Source organism: Phodopus roborovskii, unplaced genomic scaffold, assembly GCF_943737965.1.
Source record: "Phodopus roborovskii unplaced genomic scaffold, PHOROB, whole genome shotgun sequence".
Lineage (NCBI taxonomy): Eukaryota > Metazoa > Chordata > Mammalia > Rodentia > Cricetidae > Phodopus > Phodopus roborovskii.
In genome coordinates this window covers 3,230,684-3,247,176 of record NW_026126460.1, presented here as the reverse complement: position 1 = coordinate 3,247,176, position 16,493 = coordinate 3,230,684, and the positions used below count along the sequence as shown (strand labels likewise).

General features: G+C 34.7%; 1 protein-coding gene across 3 annotated transcripts in view; it reads left to right on the top strand.

The window, feature by feature from the left end:
* Positions 1-16,493, top strand: part of Boll (boule homolog, RNA binding protein) — a 101,392-nt gene that overhangs the window by 21,614 nt on the left and 63,285 nt on the right. For all 3 annotated transcript variants that reach the window (XR_007834873.1, XM_051190224.1, XM_051190225.1), the window contains exons 4-6: positions 1,685-1,739; positions 3,695-3,770; positions 12,355-12,482. Coding sequence is in view for 2 of the 3 variants with exons in the window: in XM_051190224.1 (XP_051046181.1) it covers positions 1,685-1,739; positions 3,695-3,770; positions 12,355-12,482 (259 nt within the window). In the remaining variant the exon portion in view is untranslated. The remainder of the gene's footprint in view (positions 1-1,684; positions 1,740-3,694; positions 3,771-12,354; positions 12,483-16,493) is intronic.

The following is a 16,493-nucleotide window of genomic DNA, read 5'->3' as shown; positions in this document are numbered from 1 at the left end:
CCAGCCACGGATTAAGAAGGAAGGAAAGGCATATAGAATAGACAAAGAGAGGAAAAAGGTAGATGAGATAATTTAAGAAAAACTGGCAAGAAACAAGCCAAGCTAAGAACAGGCATTCATAAGTAAGAATAAGCTTCTATGTGTATTTATCTGGGAGGCCCACCAAAGAGTAAAGAGAGTGTTTTAAAAAAAATACACACCTTTAATCCCAACGCTAGAGAGGCAGAGGCAGGTAGAGCTCAATGAGTTTGAGACAGCCTGATCTACAAATCAAGTTCCATTACAACTAGGGCTGTTACACAGAGAATCCCTATCTTGTAAAACAAAAAGAAGGAAATGTCACGATGGAACCTATTATGTTTAAAAATCAATTAAAATACCAAAAATAGTTGAGTAAAGGCATTTCAGAAAAATAAAAGCTTACACAGAAACAAGTTTTATTCTATCCTGTGTTATAACCTTTTTCCACTGGGTGGTGTGTTATACTAAAAATTAGTGTGAAATAGTCAATGTTTGGATAAACAGAAAAGAGAATTTCATTCTTTTTTTAAAAAAAATTACTTTGATGTTAGTGAAGTAGCCAGGTAATAGAGCACTTACACAGAATGAATGAGGACCTTCCTTCCCCAGCACAAAAACAAATATTAAACAAAAAGGAATACTATTATACATTATCAGTAGTAAAATGATAATCATGATGTTTAACATTATTTGATATCTAAACAGGACTCATACATGTTAGCCATATATTTTTGTTTTATTTTTTCCTGTAGTTTAGTTTTTCAGGCATGACATATATCATACATGTTTTTTTTTTCTTTTCCATTTCTTTTTAACCTTAAGTTTTTGCTGTTTATCCCAGTCTGAGGTGGAATTTAGAATACTTTTGCCTCTGCTTCCTGTTTGCTGAGGTTATTTGCATTTAAAAATACATGCAAATACAAAAGTACAAAACATAAATTATTAGGTTAAATATTAATGCTATTTGGGAAATACACTAATAGTATACTTATAGTTTATGTGTAACAATAATAATTAAATGATGGATTTGTAAAGACCTATACAAATATATGAAATTTTGTATTGAAACTTTTATTGCTGATATTTTTCTACTCTGATTCCTCTAAGGCAAACATGTTATTTTTAGAAGTTGGTTGGCTGGCTGGTTAGGTTGGGTTTTTATTTGTTTGTATTTTAAGGATATTACTGGGCTAAAAATGTATTCAGTGTTGAAGCACTTGCCTTATATGCACAAGACCTTGAGTTTTATCCACAACCTAGAGGAGGGGGATAGGAAAGGAAAGAAACCAAACATTATTGTCCTGTTCTGAAATCTGTTGCATCCCTATCTTGAAACCAGAACACGAATGCATCACAGTGCTAAAACTGAAGATTTCTGAGTTCTTTATTCTCTTCAGTCCCTGTCACTTTGAAAAGCAAGGATGATAGTATTAATCTATGGTCCCCATGCTGATGCAACATACATACAGTGGTAATACTTAAAAAGTAAATGTTAATATAGGTTTAGCCATACATTTCAGTGGTTTTTTTTTTTTAAAGAAAGGAAGGAAGGAAGGAAGGAAGAAAGAAAGAAAACTTGCAGACCCTAGGTTCAATCCCCAGAACTGGATAAGATTTAATGTAATATTCTAATAAAATGTTAATAATTAATGCATTTGTTTAGGTATGGTTTCATCACTTTTGAAACTCAAGAAGATGCACAAAAAATCTTACAAGAGGTAAGACTGTTCAGTGTATTTACTTCTGTTTTGAAATTTCTTTCTTTGTAACAAATCTTTTATGATAGTAAAATGGTAGAGTACAAGCCAGTGATCTACATATATATGTATATGTGTGTGTGTGTGTGTGTGTGTGTGTGTGTATACTTACATATACATTGGTGTGTTTGTATGTATCTTAAGGTTGCCATTGACCTCTAAGAATGACTCTGAAGAACAATATATTCCAATTCATTACATGAGGATGATTGTTAAGCTATAATGTATTTTATTTGCTTAAACTAGTAATTAAGAATGTATCTGTGTGACATATAAATGGTTTTTTGTAATTCCTAAGAAACACTACAAATGTAGATTACTAGAATAAGATTACCTGGTATTATTTCCTTCCTATGAAAACCTACATAAACCAGTAACATTTAGTAAAATGTCTATAGCCTGTAGTTCATTTTGATATTTTTAACTTATGGCAAGTATAATATTTAAACTTTTTTTAAAGGTAGTTTAATTATGTATTATTAAGATCATACACAGCCAGTTCTTATTCATAATAGTTTTTATTCCATAAAGTTAATATAAAACTGAATTAGTGAATACTGAACTTCTGGTGTTCCTAGTTGAAATACAAGGTAAGGTTTCAAAAAAACCTCTAGTCACAATATTGCCACCAATAAATCAACATATAACCTCATTTCATGTGTTGTTATTTAAAGAAATTGTGTTAGCAAAACTTTTTATTGCTTGTCACAAAGATCTGAGAGGCTACTTAAAAGATGGAAAGATTATTTCAGCTCATAGTCTCACAGGTCTCAGTTCATAGCTGGCTGGTTCTGTTGCTGTGGGCCTTAGGTAAGGTAGAACAATATGACAGTGGATGACTGAGGAAGAGATCTATGTTGAGCTATAGTTCTCAAGAATATGCATACTAGACTTGCTGCCTCCAACTAAGCCTTCCCCTTAAAAGTTCCATCATCTCTCATTAATGTTCTCAGATTATTAACCCAGCAGTATTCTGTTAAATCCAACCCCTTATCATCTGATCACCTCCTATGGGTAGATCTATCAGCTGATACAGAGCATTGAACACATGAACTATTTTGAGAAGGGATGGATACTTCATAGCCATAATAAACAACATATTTAACTATTGTTAATCATTGACAATGGATCCATGGCCAATGAGACTATAATACCTGAATTAAGGAGGTCAGTACATTTTCTCCATAAAATATATGACAACCTTCTTATGCTTAGGAACATTAGCTAGTACTTCAGCACCTGTGAGTCATTTTATTTTTAAAAAAATAAAATAGGACATAATGTGAAAAACATATCTAAAAAGGATATTTCATTATAATTGGATAGCTAGAACAAGAAAAAAACATCACTTTGATCTTAGCTGGGTTCTTTTGTGTTGGACTGTTCATATTTTCTGTACATGGCCACAAATAACCTTGAAATAACTAGAAATAGTGGTTGGAAATTACAAATAAATTTTAGAGAAAACCTGAATTTCAAATACCTAATCAGTAACTAATGATGATGATTACTACATCACTTAGATTCACAGCAGTAGAACCCAAATAAAGACAGTTACTTGAACCCAGACCATCTGTTGAGACTGGGCATGTAGCTCAGTAGGTAGCATACTTGATTCCCAATACTACATAAACCAGGCAATGTGGCATATGCTTGTAATCACAGCACTTGAGAGGTAGAGGCAAAAGGATCAGAAGTTCAAAGTTGTCTGATAATATATCAGATTTTAGCACAACCTGGGATTCATAAGACCTTGCATTTAAAAGAAGAAGAAGAATTAAAAATTGTCACACAATGTCTGCTAGTTTCATACTGGTTTTTCTTCACTGATATTATAAATAATGTATCAAAGTTTACAAATCATGGTGTCAAATAATTTTACAAATCATGATAATGGGATTTTTCCTTTATTTTAGGCTGAAAAACTTAATTATAAGGATAAGAAACTGAACATTGGTCCAGCAATAAGAAAACAACAAGTAGGGATTCCTCGTATGTATTAAGAACTAATGTATTTTTAATATTTGTATGGTCCTTTTATGAAATATTAGACTATTATAGACCTTTTATTAAAATATCCTGTTTCCTTGTGTAATAGTTGTTAGCAAAGTTGGTAGTCATATTATTTTTTAACAAATTAAAATAACTTAGTTTGAGGTATAGGGGAAACATACATGAACAATATTAAGTACAGTCTGTATAACTACAGTTTAAAGGAAAAATAACTATTTTTAATTAGCACAAATACTTTTTTATTGAAAATTCATACAGTATATTCTGATTATGGTTTACCCTCTCCCCCAATCCTCACCACCCACCCAACTTCATCCCTTATTTCTTTCTCTCTCTCTTTAGAAAACAAACAGGTAAATAAAAAGAAATGAAAAAGCACAAAAACACACAAACACACACAGAATCAAAACCTATTACTGCAGACACAAAATCTACAATATACAAGTAAAAGATAAGTAAGATTTTTAAAAGAAATGCTCGGATGGAGAAATATGAGGCCAAAAAACATCTACAAAACCATCGAATTCATTTTGTGTTGGCTATCTACTACTGGGCATGGGGCCTACTCCTTAGTGTGGTTTATATACCCAGGGAAATGCCATTGGAGAAAACAAAGTTTTCCTTTATAAGCAGTGTAAGCTGCTGATAGCTTCTTGGCTAAGGATGGGAGTTCATGTCCACTTCCTCACCTTAATGCTGGGACCCCATCTGGCTTGAACCTGTGCAGGCCCTGTGCATACCACTGTCTCTGTAACTCACATGTGGGTCAGTCCTATTGTGTCTAACACTGTTTCCTTGGTGTCAGTTCATCCCACCTGAATCTTTCGCCTCTTCCTCTTCATAGCTCCATGACCCCAGATGGCAGGGGACAGGGAGTTGATGATGACATCCCATTTAAGATGTTCCAAGAGTGTTTCCAAAGTCTGTCACTGTCTGTACATTGACTTGTTGTGGGTCTTCATGTTAGTTCCCATCTCCTGCAGTAGAAATGATCACTTCTCTGATGATGACTGAGCAAGGCACTGACCTACAGGTACAGGAGAATGTCATCAGGAGTCAGTTTATTGCTGTGCTTCTTTAGCAGAACAGTAGTATTTGGTTTTTCCCTAGGTTTGTGGCCTATCTAGTCACCACCCCAGCAGTGTCAGGCATATTTCCCTCTGGTGGAGTGGGCCTTCAGTCCAGTCTGGTAGTACTTGGTTACTCTCACATTTGTACTACCGTTGCACCAGTGTATCCTGCAGGCAGTTAACTGTTGTAGATTGCAAGGTTTGTAGATGGGTTAACAGGCTGAGTACTTGCCAGTACCACAAACACTAGTCAGTAGGGGTAAAGGCTCTACTTAGGCACCAGCTCAACTTTTGAGTGTTTAATAAGATATTTAAACAATAGGACCTTACCATAAATTTGTGGAGAGTAACCAATAGTCTTGGCAATAGCCTGGGTTGTTTGAAGGTTTCCATCAGTACCCCTTTGGTTAGATGTAACCCATTCCTGGGCCTGTAGGCTTTTATTACTTAGTCGCTAGAGATCTCTAGTTGGAAAATAATCACCACTTCTCATATTATTTGGTGACTTCAGTTTGATTTCTTGTATATATTTTAAGAAGATTCTACCATAGTAGACTTCCATATGACCCCTCAAATGGTCCTTAATATTAATTGTCCCTCTCCCATTTTCTCTTCCTTTCCCCATTCTTCCTTCCCCCTCTTCTTTTAATCTTCCCATTTCAGTCTCTCCTCATAACCCCATCTCTCCATAACTATTCTGTCTTCCTAGAGAATGCTCCTTTCCTCCCCTCATCTCTTATTCCATGATTAAACACATTGTAGTGTGCCAATTTAAAGTTTTAAAAGCTGACATCCACATGCAAGAAAATACATACTATGGCTTTTGGGGTTTGGGTTACATCACTCAGGATGATTTTTTCCTTCTAGCTCCATCCATTTACCTGCAAACTTCATGATTTTTTTTAACAGATAGATAATATCCCATTGTGTAATTGCACTGCATTCTCTTCATCCATTCATCTGTTGGTGAACAACTAGGCTGTTTCCAATTTGTGGCTATTACGAATAGAAAGTCAGTGAACATGGATGAACAGTTGTCTTTGTAGTAGGATATAGAGCCCTTTGAATATATGACCAAGAGTGATACATGGATCTTGAGATGGATCTATCCCAGCTTTCTGAGGAATCACCACACTGATTTCTTGTACAAGTCTGCACTCCCAGGAGCAGTGGATGACTGTTATTCCGCAACCTCACAGCATGAGCTATCATTTATTCATTTTAGCCATTCTTATGTCTGTAGAATGAAATCTCAAAGTCATTTTGATTTGTATTTCTCCGATAACTAAAGATGTTAAATGTTTCTTTAGGTGTTTCTCAGCCATTTGAGATTCCTCTATTGAGTACTCTATTTAGTTCTGTACTGCATATTTTAGTTGGGTGTTTTCTTGGTGTCCAGTTTTTTTGTTGTTGTTCTTTATATATTTTAGATTTTAACTCTGTATGTCAGTGGTTCTTAATCTGTTAATGACCTTTCACATGTCTCATATTAAATATCCTGCATATCAGATATTTATATTACAATTCATAACAGTAGCAAAATTGGTTATGAAGTAACAACAAAAATAATTGTATGTTTGGGGGTCACCACAATATGAGTAACTGTATTAAAGGGTCACAGCATTAGGAAGGTTAAGAAGCGCTGCTCTATATGATAGCTTTTTCAAACATTATTTGTATTGTATTGTATCTGAACCCTGTTTCTCCAGTATCTCCCTGTCCTCTATCCATCCTTCACCCCAAGTAGTTTTTTATCTATTGTAATATCATGGGTTCCTGTTCCTCAACTCTCAGCACCTCATTTTCCCTTCTCACAGACCTCTTTTTGTTTATATGACCTAGACACACAGACACACACACACACACAAAACATTTAAAGCTGGGATAAGCATATGAGAGAGGACAAGTGTTATTTGTCTGGTTTATCTTACTTAGTGTAGTACTTTCCAGATTCATTCCTTTTCCTGAAATTTTCATAATTTCCTTTTTCTTTACAGCTAAATAAAATTTTTTGTGTATATATATATCCACATTTTCATTATCCAGTCATCTGTTGATGAACTTCTAAGAAGATTCCATTTCCTTGCTGTTATAAATAGAATAGCAGTAAAGACCCAGATATTTCACCCTTGGATATACATTCAAAGGAAATTTTTATAATGAAAGTATCACTTAAAATAGTTAAAGAAATTTATAATTATAATTAAAACAGTTTAGATTATTATAGTATTTTAAATTAACCAAAGTACAGAACTAAACACAAAAAAAGAGACTGCATGAAGTTTTTTAATCAAACGACATGTGTTCTAATTATCAGAGAAGACAATCACTAAATCTTTGGGATTAGATAACCTGTGTGGATGCCTTCATCAAATTTTGGTAATCCTTTGACTCTTTTTTTCTACTTTCAACTTATATTAAGCACCTCTGTAATTTTGTTTATTAAAGAAAAAATTTGCATAAAATTGTTACTAATTTTATTTTTCCTTAGCCAAATCATATGTCTATTGGGATGATAAAACATTAGGCTGTTATATCACTGTCAACAAATTTATAAAGTGTATTAATTTGAAGTGTTCTGTTGACAGCAGTTAACAAATACTTTAACTCAGAATTTATTAATGTAGTTATAAAAATGTATTGTGAGATGCAAAGTTGTCTTTGTCAGGAAAGTGCTTGCCACAAGAATGAGGACTTTAATTGGATCCCTTAAAATCCATGTAAAAAGCAGGGAATGGCAATGTCTGCCAAAATTGCTGAGGAGACATACCAAAAGATCCAGGGAGCTTGCTGACCAGCAAATCAGTGAGCTCCATGTTTGTGAAAGACCCTGTCTCTAAAAATAAAATGGAAAGTGATTGAAGAAGGTACTTGGCATCACCTTTGGTCTCTATATGCAAGTTCATAAATATTCAGACACACAGAGAGGAGAAACAGAAATGGATTGTTCAAGTATATCGGAATTCTAATTATTTTTGGGATATTGTTTGTTGTAAGAGTTCAACTGTAGGGACTGGAGAGATGGCTCAGAGGTTAAGAGCACTGGCTGTTCTTCCAGAGGTCCTGAGTTCAATCCCCAGCACCCAAGTGGTGGCCCACAACCATCTGTAATGAAATCGGGTGCCCTCTCCTGGCCTGCAGGGATACATGCAAGAGTAACAATGTATACTAATAAATAAATAATTTTTTAAAAAAAGAGTTCAACTGTAATAAATGTATCAACAGTTCTTTGGCCCATTGTCTCACTGGTTGTTTTCAAATATTCAAATAGTTCATTCAGAAGTATTGAGCAAAAGAACCAAAGTTATAGTTTTTCATTTTTTCATGAAATAGCAACTTGGGTAGTGCTAGCTCTGTTTTTATAATACACATATCCACCTTAGGAAGGGAAAGTCATTTTAAAACCATTTAGCTGCATCTATGAGTGCTCAGAAATATGGTCTATTAAAGAAGACCTGAATAATGAAATAACTATTTGCCATTTCTGCTGAAATACTCTTAGTAATAGACAAGGCTGACTTTGGCCAGTTGTGGATGTTAATCCATTGTACACTGGAATTCCATATTTTCTTAGAAATATTACTTTATGTACAACTTCCATGAACAGTTTTCGTTGTTTCTTAGTATGAATTGTTTGCTTATTTGAAGATAAACTTTTCCAAAAAAAATAAAAATTATTTGAATTAATCTGCCTATGTGAGAAGATCACCATGTTTAGCCTATACCTTGTCTCCAGATATAACACCCCATATTCTAATGTGACACGTACAGGATTAATTTGCCCAAATGGTAAATTCCAAGACTTCTAGACTCTAAATTTCTCTGCAAATAAAAATTAATAATAAGTAATAAGTACTGCAATTATAAGAGATTCATATCTTGGTTTTTCTCAAATTTCTTTTTTGCTTCATTACCAGCCTTTTATTCCCAAAAGTCATCTACTTGCTTTCATTACTGGGTAACTCTCCTAATGGCTCCTTCTATATGCAGCCTGCTGCTGCTGCTTAATCACTCATAAAACAACCAAAACAATATTTAAAAAGCAAACATCAGCCTACATCATCTTATTCACAGCTTATTTTTAACTATTCATCCTCTTTCTTTTTGTGCCAGTACCAAAAGCCTTCTCAATCACAGACCATGCCATACTTCTCAAGACTGTATGTACTACTCTTTCCTTTGCCTCGAGTACTCTGACATCTCATTCTTTTTTTGAAACCCAGCATAGATACCATTCTTCACAGATGCTCCATAGATGGAAGAAGAAGATTAATTTTATGTATCTGCGTGTAAAGTAATGTAAATGTCCAACATAGTACCATATTCTACCTAATATTCTGCTCTATACTAGTTTTTCGTATATTTGTCAAAACTGTTATTAAGGACACTAGAGAGATGGCTCTGCAGTTAAGAGCAGAACTCTCCCTGAGAACATGAGCTTGATTCTCAGCATTACATCAGATGACTGTTTGTAGCTCAAGCTCCAGAAAGACCGAACGCCTCTAGCTTTCATGAAAACTGCACTGGTGCACATATCCGCACAGAGATTATACACATAATTTTAAAACTTTTAAACCTCAAAAGTTATTTATTTAACTAGCTAATTAATCATGTAATTATGTAATGACTATCTCATGTATCAGAACCAAACTTCAATGGTGAACATGTCCTGTCTAGTTTTTCAATTTTTTTTCCTTTATACCATTCCTAGCTCAATGTTATTTTATAATATGCACTAAAAATTTATTGACTTACTTAACAGATGAACTATAAACTTCTTGAATTGTATATAAGATTTAGCCATATATACTAATAAATGTTCATTTATTTCATCAGATGTATTTCTTTATGTAGATAACCTACCAAAATTAAAACAAGAGGAAATAAAGCTTTTAGACAGAACCATAGTCCCTAGTAAAATCAAAGCAGTAATTTAAAATCTCCCAACCAAAAACAGACAAGGCCAGAGTCAGATGGATGTAGTGCATAATGCTACCAGACCTTCAAAGAATAACTAGTCCTTAAATTATTCCACAAAGTAGAAACTGAAGGAACATATCCCAATTCTTTTTCCAAGGCCACAATTACCCTGATACCTAAAACAACAACAACAAAACAATTACAGACCAACATCGCTTATGAACATAGATATAAAAAAATTCTCAATGAAGTACTTGTAAACTGAATTCAAGAACACATCAAAAAGACTATCCACCATGATAAAGTAGCCTTCATCCCAGAGATACAGGATATGTATTCATATACAATATATGTGAATCAGTAAATGCAATCTACCATATAAATAGACTGAAAAACAAAACCACATGATCATCTCATTAGGTGCAGAAAATGCCCTTGACAAAATCCAACATCCCTTCATGATAAAAATTCTGAAGAAACTTGTGATATAAGGAACATACCTCAACATACAAAGGCAATTTATAGCAAGCCCACAGCCAACATCAACCAAAACAGAGCGAAACTCAAAAAAAAGTTAGGAAGAAGACAAGGATGTCACTTTTTCCATACCTATTCCAGTATAGAAATTGAAGTTTTAGCCAGAGCAATAAGACAACTGAAGGATATCAAAGGGATACAATTAGAAAATGATATTCTCAAAAGTGGTTTTTAAAAACCACTAACAATGGAGCTAACAAAATAGCACTTACCACCTAGTTTGACTGTCAATCCCTAAAGTGCACATGAAAGAGAGTGAGAACTGACCTCCATACACACATATGCATTAATTATTTACATTTATGTGTGTGAATTAAAACTAAATAGTAGTGATACTAGATCAAACACTACAAAATCATAAAAGCCAAAACAGTGCTATTTAAGCAGAAAGTATCAGTTCAAATGTGAGCTCAAAATGCAAATTTATAGTCCTTATTTTAGGCTTACTAAATTAAAGTCTCTGGAGATGGGTTTCTAGAGTTGATATTAATTAAACTAGGCAAATCTAATGTATGTTGAAGTTTAAGAAGTACTGGCATAATGGGAGGGGATATGGTTGGTTGGTTTAGCATTTTACTTTTTGGCTTTTTTTGAGGGGGTCTGCCACCCAGCATTCACAAATCACACATGGAGTCTTATTATTTATGAATGCCTGGCCTTAGCTGGGCTTGTTGTTAGCCAGCTTTTTTATCTTAAATTATCCTGTTTACCTTTTATCTTTCTTTCATGTGTCTTATTTTCCTTCTTGCTGGGCGGCTGGCTATTGATGTCCTCATTTCTTTGTTCTCTTACTCCTCCCCTTTCTCATTTCTCCTATTTATTCTTTCTCTCTGCTAGTCTCACCTGTCCTTGCTCCTGCCTCGCTAATGACCATACAGCTATTTATTAGGACCACTGGTGTTTTAGACAGCCACAGTAACATAGCTTCACAGAGTTAAACAAATGCAACATAACAAAAGTCACACACCTATAAATAATATTCTACCAAGTAGTCAGTGGGCAAATAGTGTAATTTAGGTCATAAGATATACACACTGTCTACATAGCATGTGTGTGTTTATATTTGCATGTGTACACACAGATGATTGTGTGTGTGGATATTAGAAGTTGAACTAGAATATCCCTCCTATTGCTCTCCATCTCATTTTTTGAGATAAACGTGTCTCACTAAACCTGGTACTCACTGATTGGCTAGACTGGCCATCCAGAAAGCTCTGGCCATCTGCCTGTCCCCATTCCTTCCCCACCCACCCCTCAGGACTAGGGTTACAGATGTATATTGCCATAAATGGCTTTGTATATGGATGCTAGGTATCCAAACTCAAGCCCCGGGTCATCATGATTATGCTTCCCTGGCCTTTATGTATAAAGTCTCAATGACAATATGCAATATGAGAGATTGTGTGTGTGTGTGTGTGTGTGTGTGTGTGTGTGTGTGTGTGTGTGTGTGTGTGTGTGTGTGTATTGTAAATCCTGAACTAAAAAGACAGGAGGAGATCCTAAACTAGCTGCATTAAAGAGTATAGTTACAATGACAGAAATTACAGCCAAAAGGAAAGTAGAGATAAAAGAGAGTCATAACATGAATAAATGCTGCTGATAATAAACCCAAGGAATTAGTAAAATGGATCCAGGTGCCTGTAGGAAAATAGAATCTTCTCCAACTTCACTATCTCCATCATGTTTGAACTTTTATAAATAGGTCCAGTCAAGATCTCAGGAACTCTACTATAGGGTCTGCAGTTTTCAGGTTCTCTACATAATTTATATTTCTAAAAATAATAGTTACTAATAATTAAATTGTTTCATTAAACTGAATTGGAGGATTTTTAATATTTACCTTGTTTAATGCTTAATCCATATAATCTGAGATATTAAGTTTAAAATGGATTGTTCAGAGATATTTTAATACATAGAACTTTAAATATTTTAGTTTTAATGTACTATGAAGAAATCTTATGGAATGTTTTCATAAACTACATGTTTATAAAATTAAATGAAACACTTCCATTTTTATATTTTATCCTTTGCTTTAGGTTCCAGTATAATGCCTGCTGCTGGAACAATGTATCTGACCACTTCAACTGGATATCCTTATACTTACCATAATGGTGTTGCTTATTTTCATACTCCAGAAGTAACTTCTGTCCCACCATCTTGGCCTGTAAGTAATTTTCGTTTTACAAGAGTTTCTACCAAATATTTTTTTAAGATTCATTTTTATTATTATATAGTTGATGAATTTTTTTACTTTCCCTCATTTACTGTCTGTGTCAACCAATGAATGTGGAGGTCAGAGTACAATTTGCAAGAGTTGATTCTCTTCTTCCACAATATTGGGATCCTTTATCCATTAAGTCATCTCACTGGCCCTGATCCTGAAACATTAAAGCACAGATAAATATAACTATAGCTCCATCCCTACTACCCAGTTTTAACAAATATTAATACTTTTCCTATTAATTTTAGTTCTTTTGAAAGAGGAAATAAAATATGATAAATTAAGGTAGTTTCCTTATTTCCATATCTTTTATCTGTTCTTCAAAGTGTCTTCTTCATTCTGTATATTCTTATTACAAATACATGTTTCACTAATATAGGGAACTCCTTGGGTAGTTTTTAAACACTGTATAATTTGGATTTTAACTTAAATATTATATTTTTGAAGATTAAACTATTGACCCTTGTTGATAATACTGTTTTAACCCTTAGAGGCTAGAGAGATGGCTCAGTGATTGCTCTTCCAGAGGATCAGGGTTCAATTCCCAGTACCTACATTTCATAGCAGTCTGAAATTCCAATTCCAGGGGACCCAACATCCATGGCAAAACAACAATACACATAAAATTAAAATTAGCAAAACTATTTTAACCCTTATATATTTGTTCACTTATTTTAATATAATATTCTATTTTTGCTATACTATCATCCTTATATTCCTGTAGTCATAGACATTTTTATCTTTTCTACTATCAAAGCTATCCATATAACTAGATCTTGTATTACATAAGCTCTTATAGTGCCACATTTTCATTATGCACTTGTCAGCTGAAGGCCATTTAGATTGTTTCCTCTTCCTAGCTATGGTGAAGAGAGTAGCACTGAACATGACTGAGCAAGTTATCTGTGAAGTAGGATGTTGAGTCCTTTGGACATAAGACAGTGAATGGTTATAGCTGAGTCATATGATAGATTTATTTTTAGCTTTTTGAGAATTCTTCACACTGATTTCTATAGTAGCTGCATGACGTCGCAATCCCACCAACAGTGAACAAGGATTCCCTTTTTCTCATATCCCTTCCAGCATCTGTTATAGGTCATTTTGTTGTTCCTTGCCATACTGAGGTAAGATAAAATCTCAGAGTTGTTTTGATTGGCATTTTTGTCATTAGTAGGGATAATGTATTGGTGTTTAATAAGGATCAAGAGAAACAAATAGGCTGAACAGATGTTTATTCAAGGAAAAATAACTCACAACATAGGCAGATGAAAACCAGCAGGTTCCTGGTCCCAAGGATGCCTCCGGATGCTCTTCTGTCCTCGTGCTGCAAGCAAGAGAGTTCTCCAAGCCCTCTCCTCAGACTTAGTTCCCCCAGGTAACATCCGGCCCTGTCACCACCCCAATGGGCGTGGTCTATGCCACAGGTGCAGACAAAGTGAAAATCTCACTACAATTCCCCTTTTAGTCTAAAGAAAAGATTTGGGCTTGATACAAAAACTATATACAAAACAGTGAATATCAAGTGTGCTCTAAGAAAAGGAAAATCGAGAACATGCAAACTCAAGACCTAGCTATCTAGTCCTAGGGTGAAGTCAAAACAGGGTTTACAATAGAGATGTCCTAAGCTGGAAAGCTGAAGTCTAGTACCTAATATATATAACTAGGAAGAGAATAATAGTTGTGATAATTTAATCTTCAACCTCATCAAAGACCTGAGAAGGAAAATAACAATACTAGTGTAGGCAGGAAGTGCAGATGGGCAACTTCCAAATGGCGCAGCAAGGACAGAAACAGCATGCTACCTGGACAGTCACCCAAGGTCTCACAGCAATGTTGGTACAGCCAGTTTTGGCTAAGGCCTAGAATACCTGACAGACCACAACAAAAGCAGGGAGGTAAAAGGGCTGTCTTACCCCGACTTGGCAGAGTTCAGCAGTCTTCTATGTTTGTCTCCTGCAATCACATAGGACTGCATGTCCAAATCAGTGGTCGAAGTGGGATCAGTTCTTTGCCCAAGAGGCCATATCTAAATCAAGGATGGACTCCAGAAGGAGCAACTCCAGAAGGTGCATGGTGCTGTCAGGAGCAATAGTGTCTCATGTTAATGGAGTACTAATATTAAAACATTTAAATGCCATGTTCTTCAGGTCTATAAAGTGTTTGAAGATTTAGCATCTATGTCTGAATAATCTCATATGTATAGGAAACATGGGTGTAGATAATCTGTAATACTCAGGAATTTAGCTATAACACTGATTGAAACTTCCCTGAGCAAAGCAGGGACAAATACCTAAGCAATATAACTATGTACATATATATGCATGTAAATCCCTAAAGCAGAGGTAAAGTAGAAATGTCTAGACCAGAGGTAGAACTATAAAATGCAGCATGATAAAAATATCCTAAATTGTATTAATATAAAAAATGTCTTGAACATAAGTAAAAGTATACATACATAGAATATGGTAAGGATATTGTACAAAAACATCATAACTGGAGAGATTTTTACATTATGACAAAATATACAAATTATATACAATTCTGGGTAGGGAATAAACTTAATTTTATATATGTTACCACATATAAGAATCTATAACAATGTAAGCTGTATAATACTAATATCTCACTATTACTAAAATAATTCACAAGAAGATAAGCTAATCTACCCATATCCCGTCTAAACCACACCTTTCCCAACCATACCCTATCCCTGTCTAAAACAGATACCTGAGTCTAAGCATTACCTTCATGCCCAACCCTAAGACGATGAATATTATCCCTAAATGCCAAGAGTAGGGAAAGGGGGTGTTGTTGTCTTAAGATTACTTCCTGCTGAACTGGGACGATGATTGCTCCATGGGATCCTGTAGGAAGAAAATTTTTAGCAACAAAATTTCAACAGGACTGGCTGTGACATATGTAGCTAGTCAGTGTGTGGCAGGAAATGCTTGACTGGAGTTCTGTCTAAAATTCTGGCAGGATGTAATAAGAAGGTGCACCATTACAGCTAGCTAGTCAGGAGTTGTTTTGAGCAAAACAGTCTCAAACTGTTTTTGGGGTTTTTAGGGTGATGTTTGTAGTCCAGATGCATCAGGTTGAGTCAAGTGGAAATGACGAAGTGGGGCCCCATCTTTTTTCCAGAGAGTTCTAAGATTACTGTTAGGAATTGTTATTATTCCTTGTGAAAAACTTAAACATCAATATCAAAAGTAAAATTTTCAAGTTTTAAGGTATGCATATAGGGAAAGGCAACAATAAGCATTAAAATGTGCATGAGAAAATTAGGATTTCAGAGAGAAAAATTGCATATAAGCAAATGAGTCTCCAGATTTTGTTTTCTTCTGCCTTACACCAAATGGCTTTTTGATATAAGGTGGAAACTGTGAATTTAATCTTAACAACACTCTTGAATTTAGAGAAGGAAAGCCAAATCCAACTACAAAGCCAGCATTGGTTTACATGAATTGGGACTAGAGGAATACTAGATAGTAAACTTCTGACACCAAGATAGTACAGAAAAATAGATTTCTGTATAGAAATAGTTTACTAGAATTAAATATTTTTACCATAATTCCTCTTCATTAAATGATTCTTTCTGGAGAGTTGTCTTCTCTACTGTAGGTACCTACATGTTCAGTGTCTCTTGACTGTTTGAAGATGGGTGTTCTCTTTTCCTGTAAGGACAAGAACAGAACACTTGCCCTACCTTTGAGAGGTCTCTGCACATCTCATAAGATGCAATTTGTTGGATGACTTGTCATTTCTCTTCATTAAGATGTTTCTCTTGTTCAGCGCGGATCTTGATCAACTTAGATGGTATCCATAGCTTTTCTTATCCTGATGATACAAATGCAAAACCCCTACCCCAACGTAACACATATCCTGGTTTCCATACTGAGGTCAATACATCCTTGAAGTATACTGGCTGATTTAGTTCAGAAGTTTTTTTTCTAT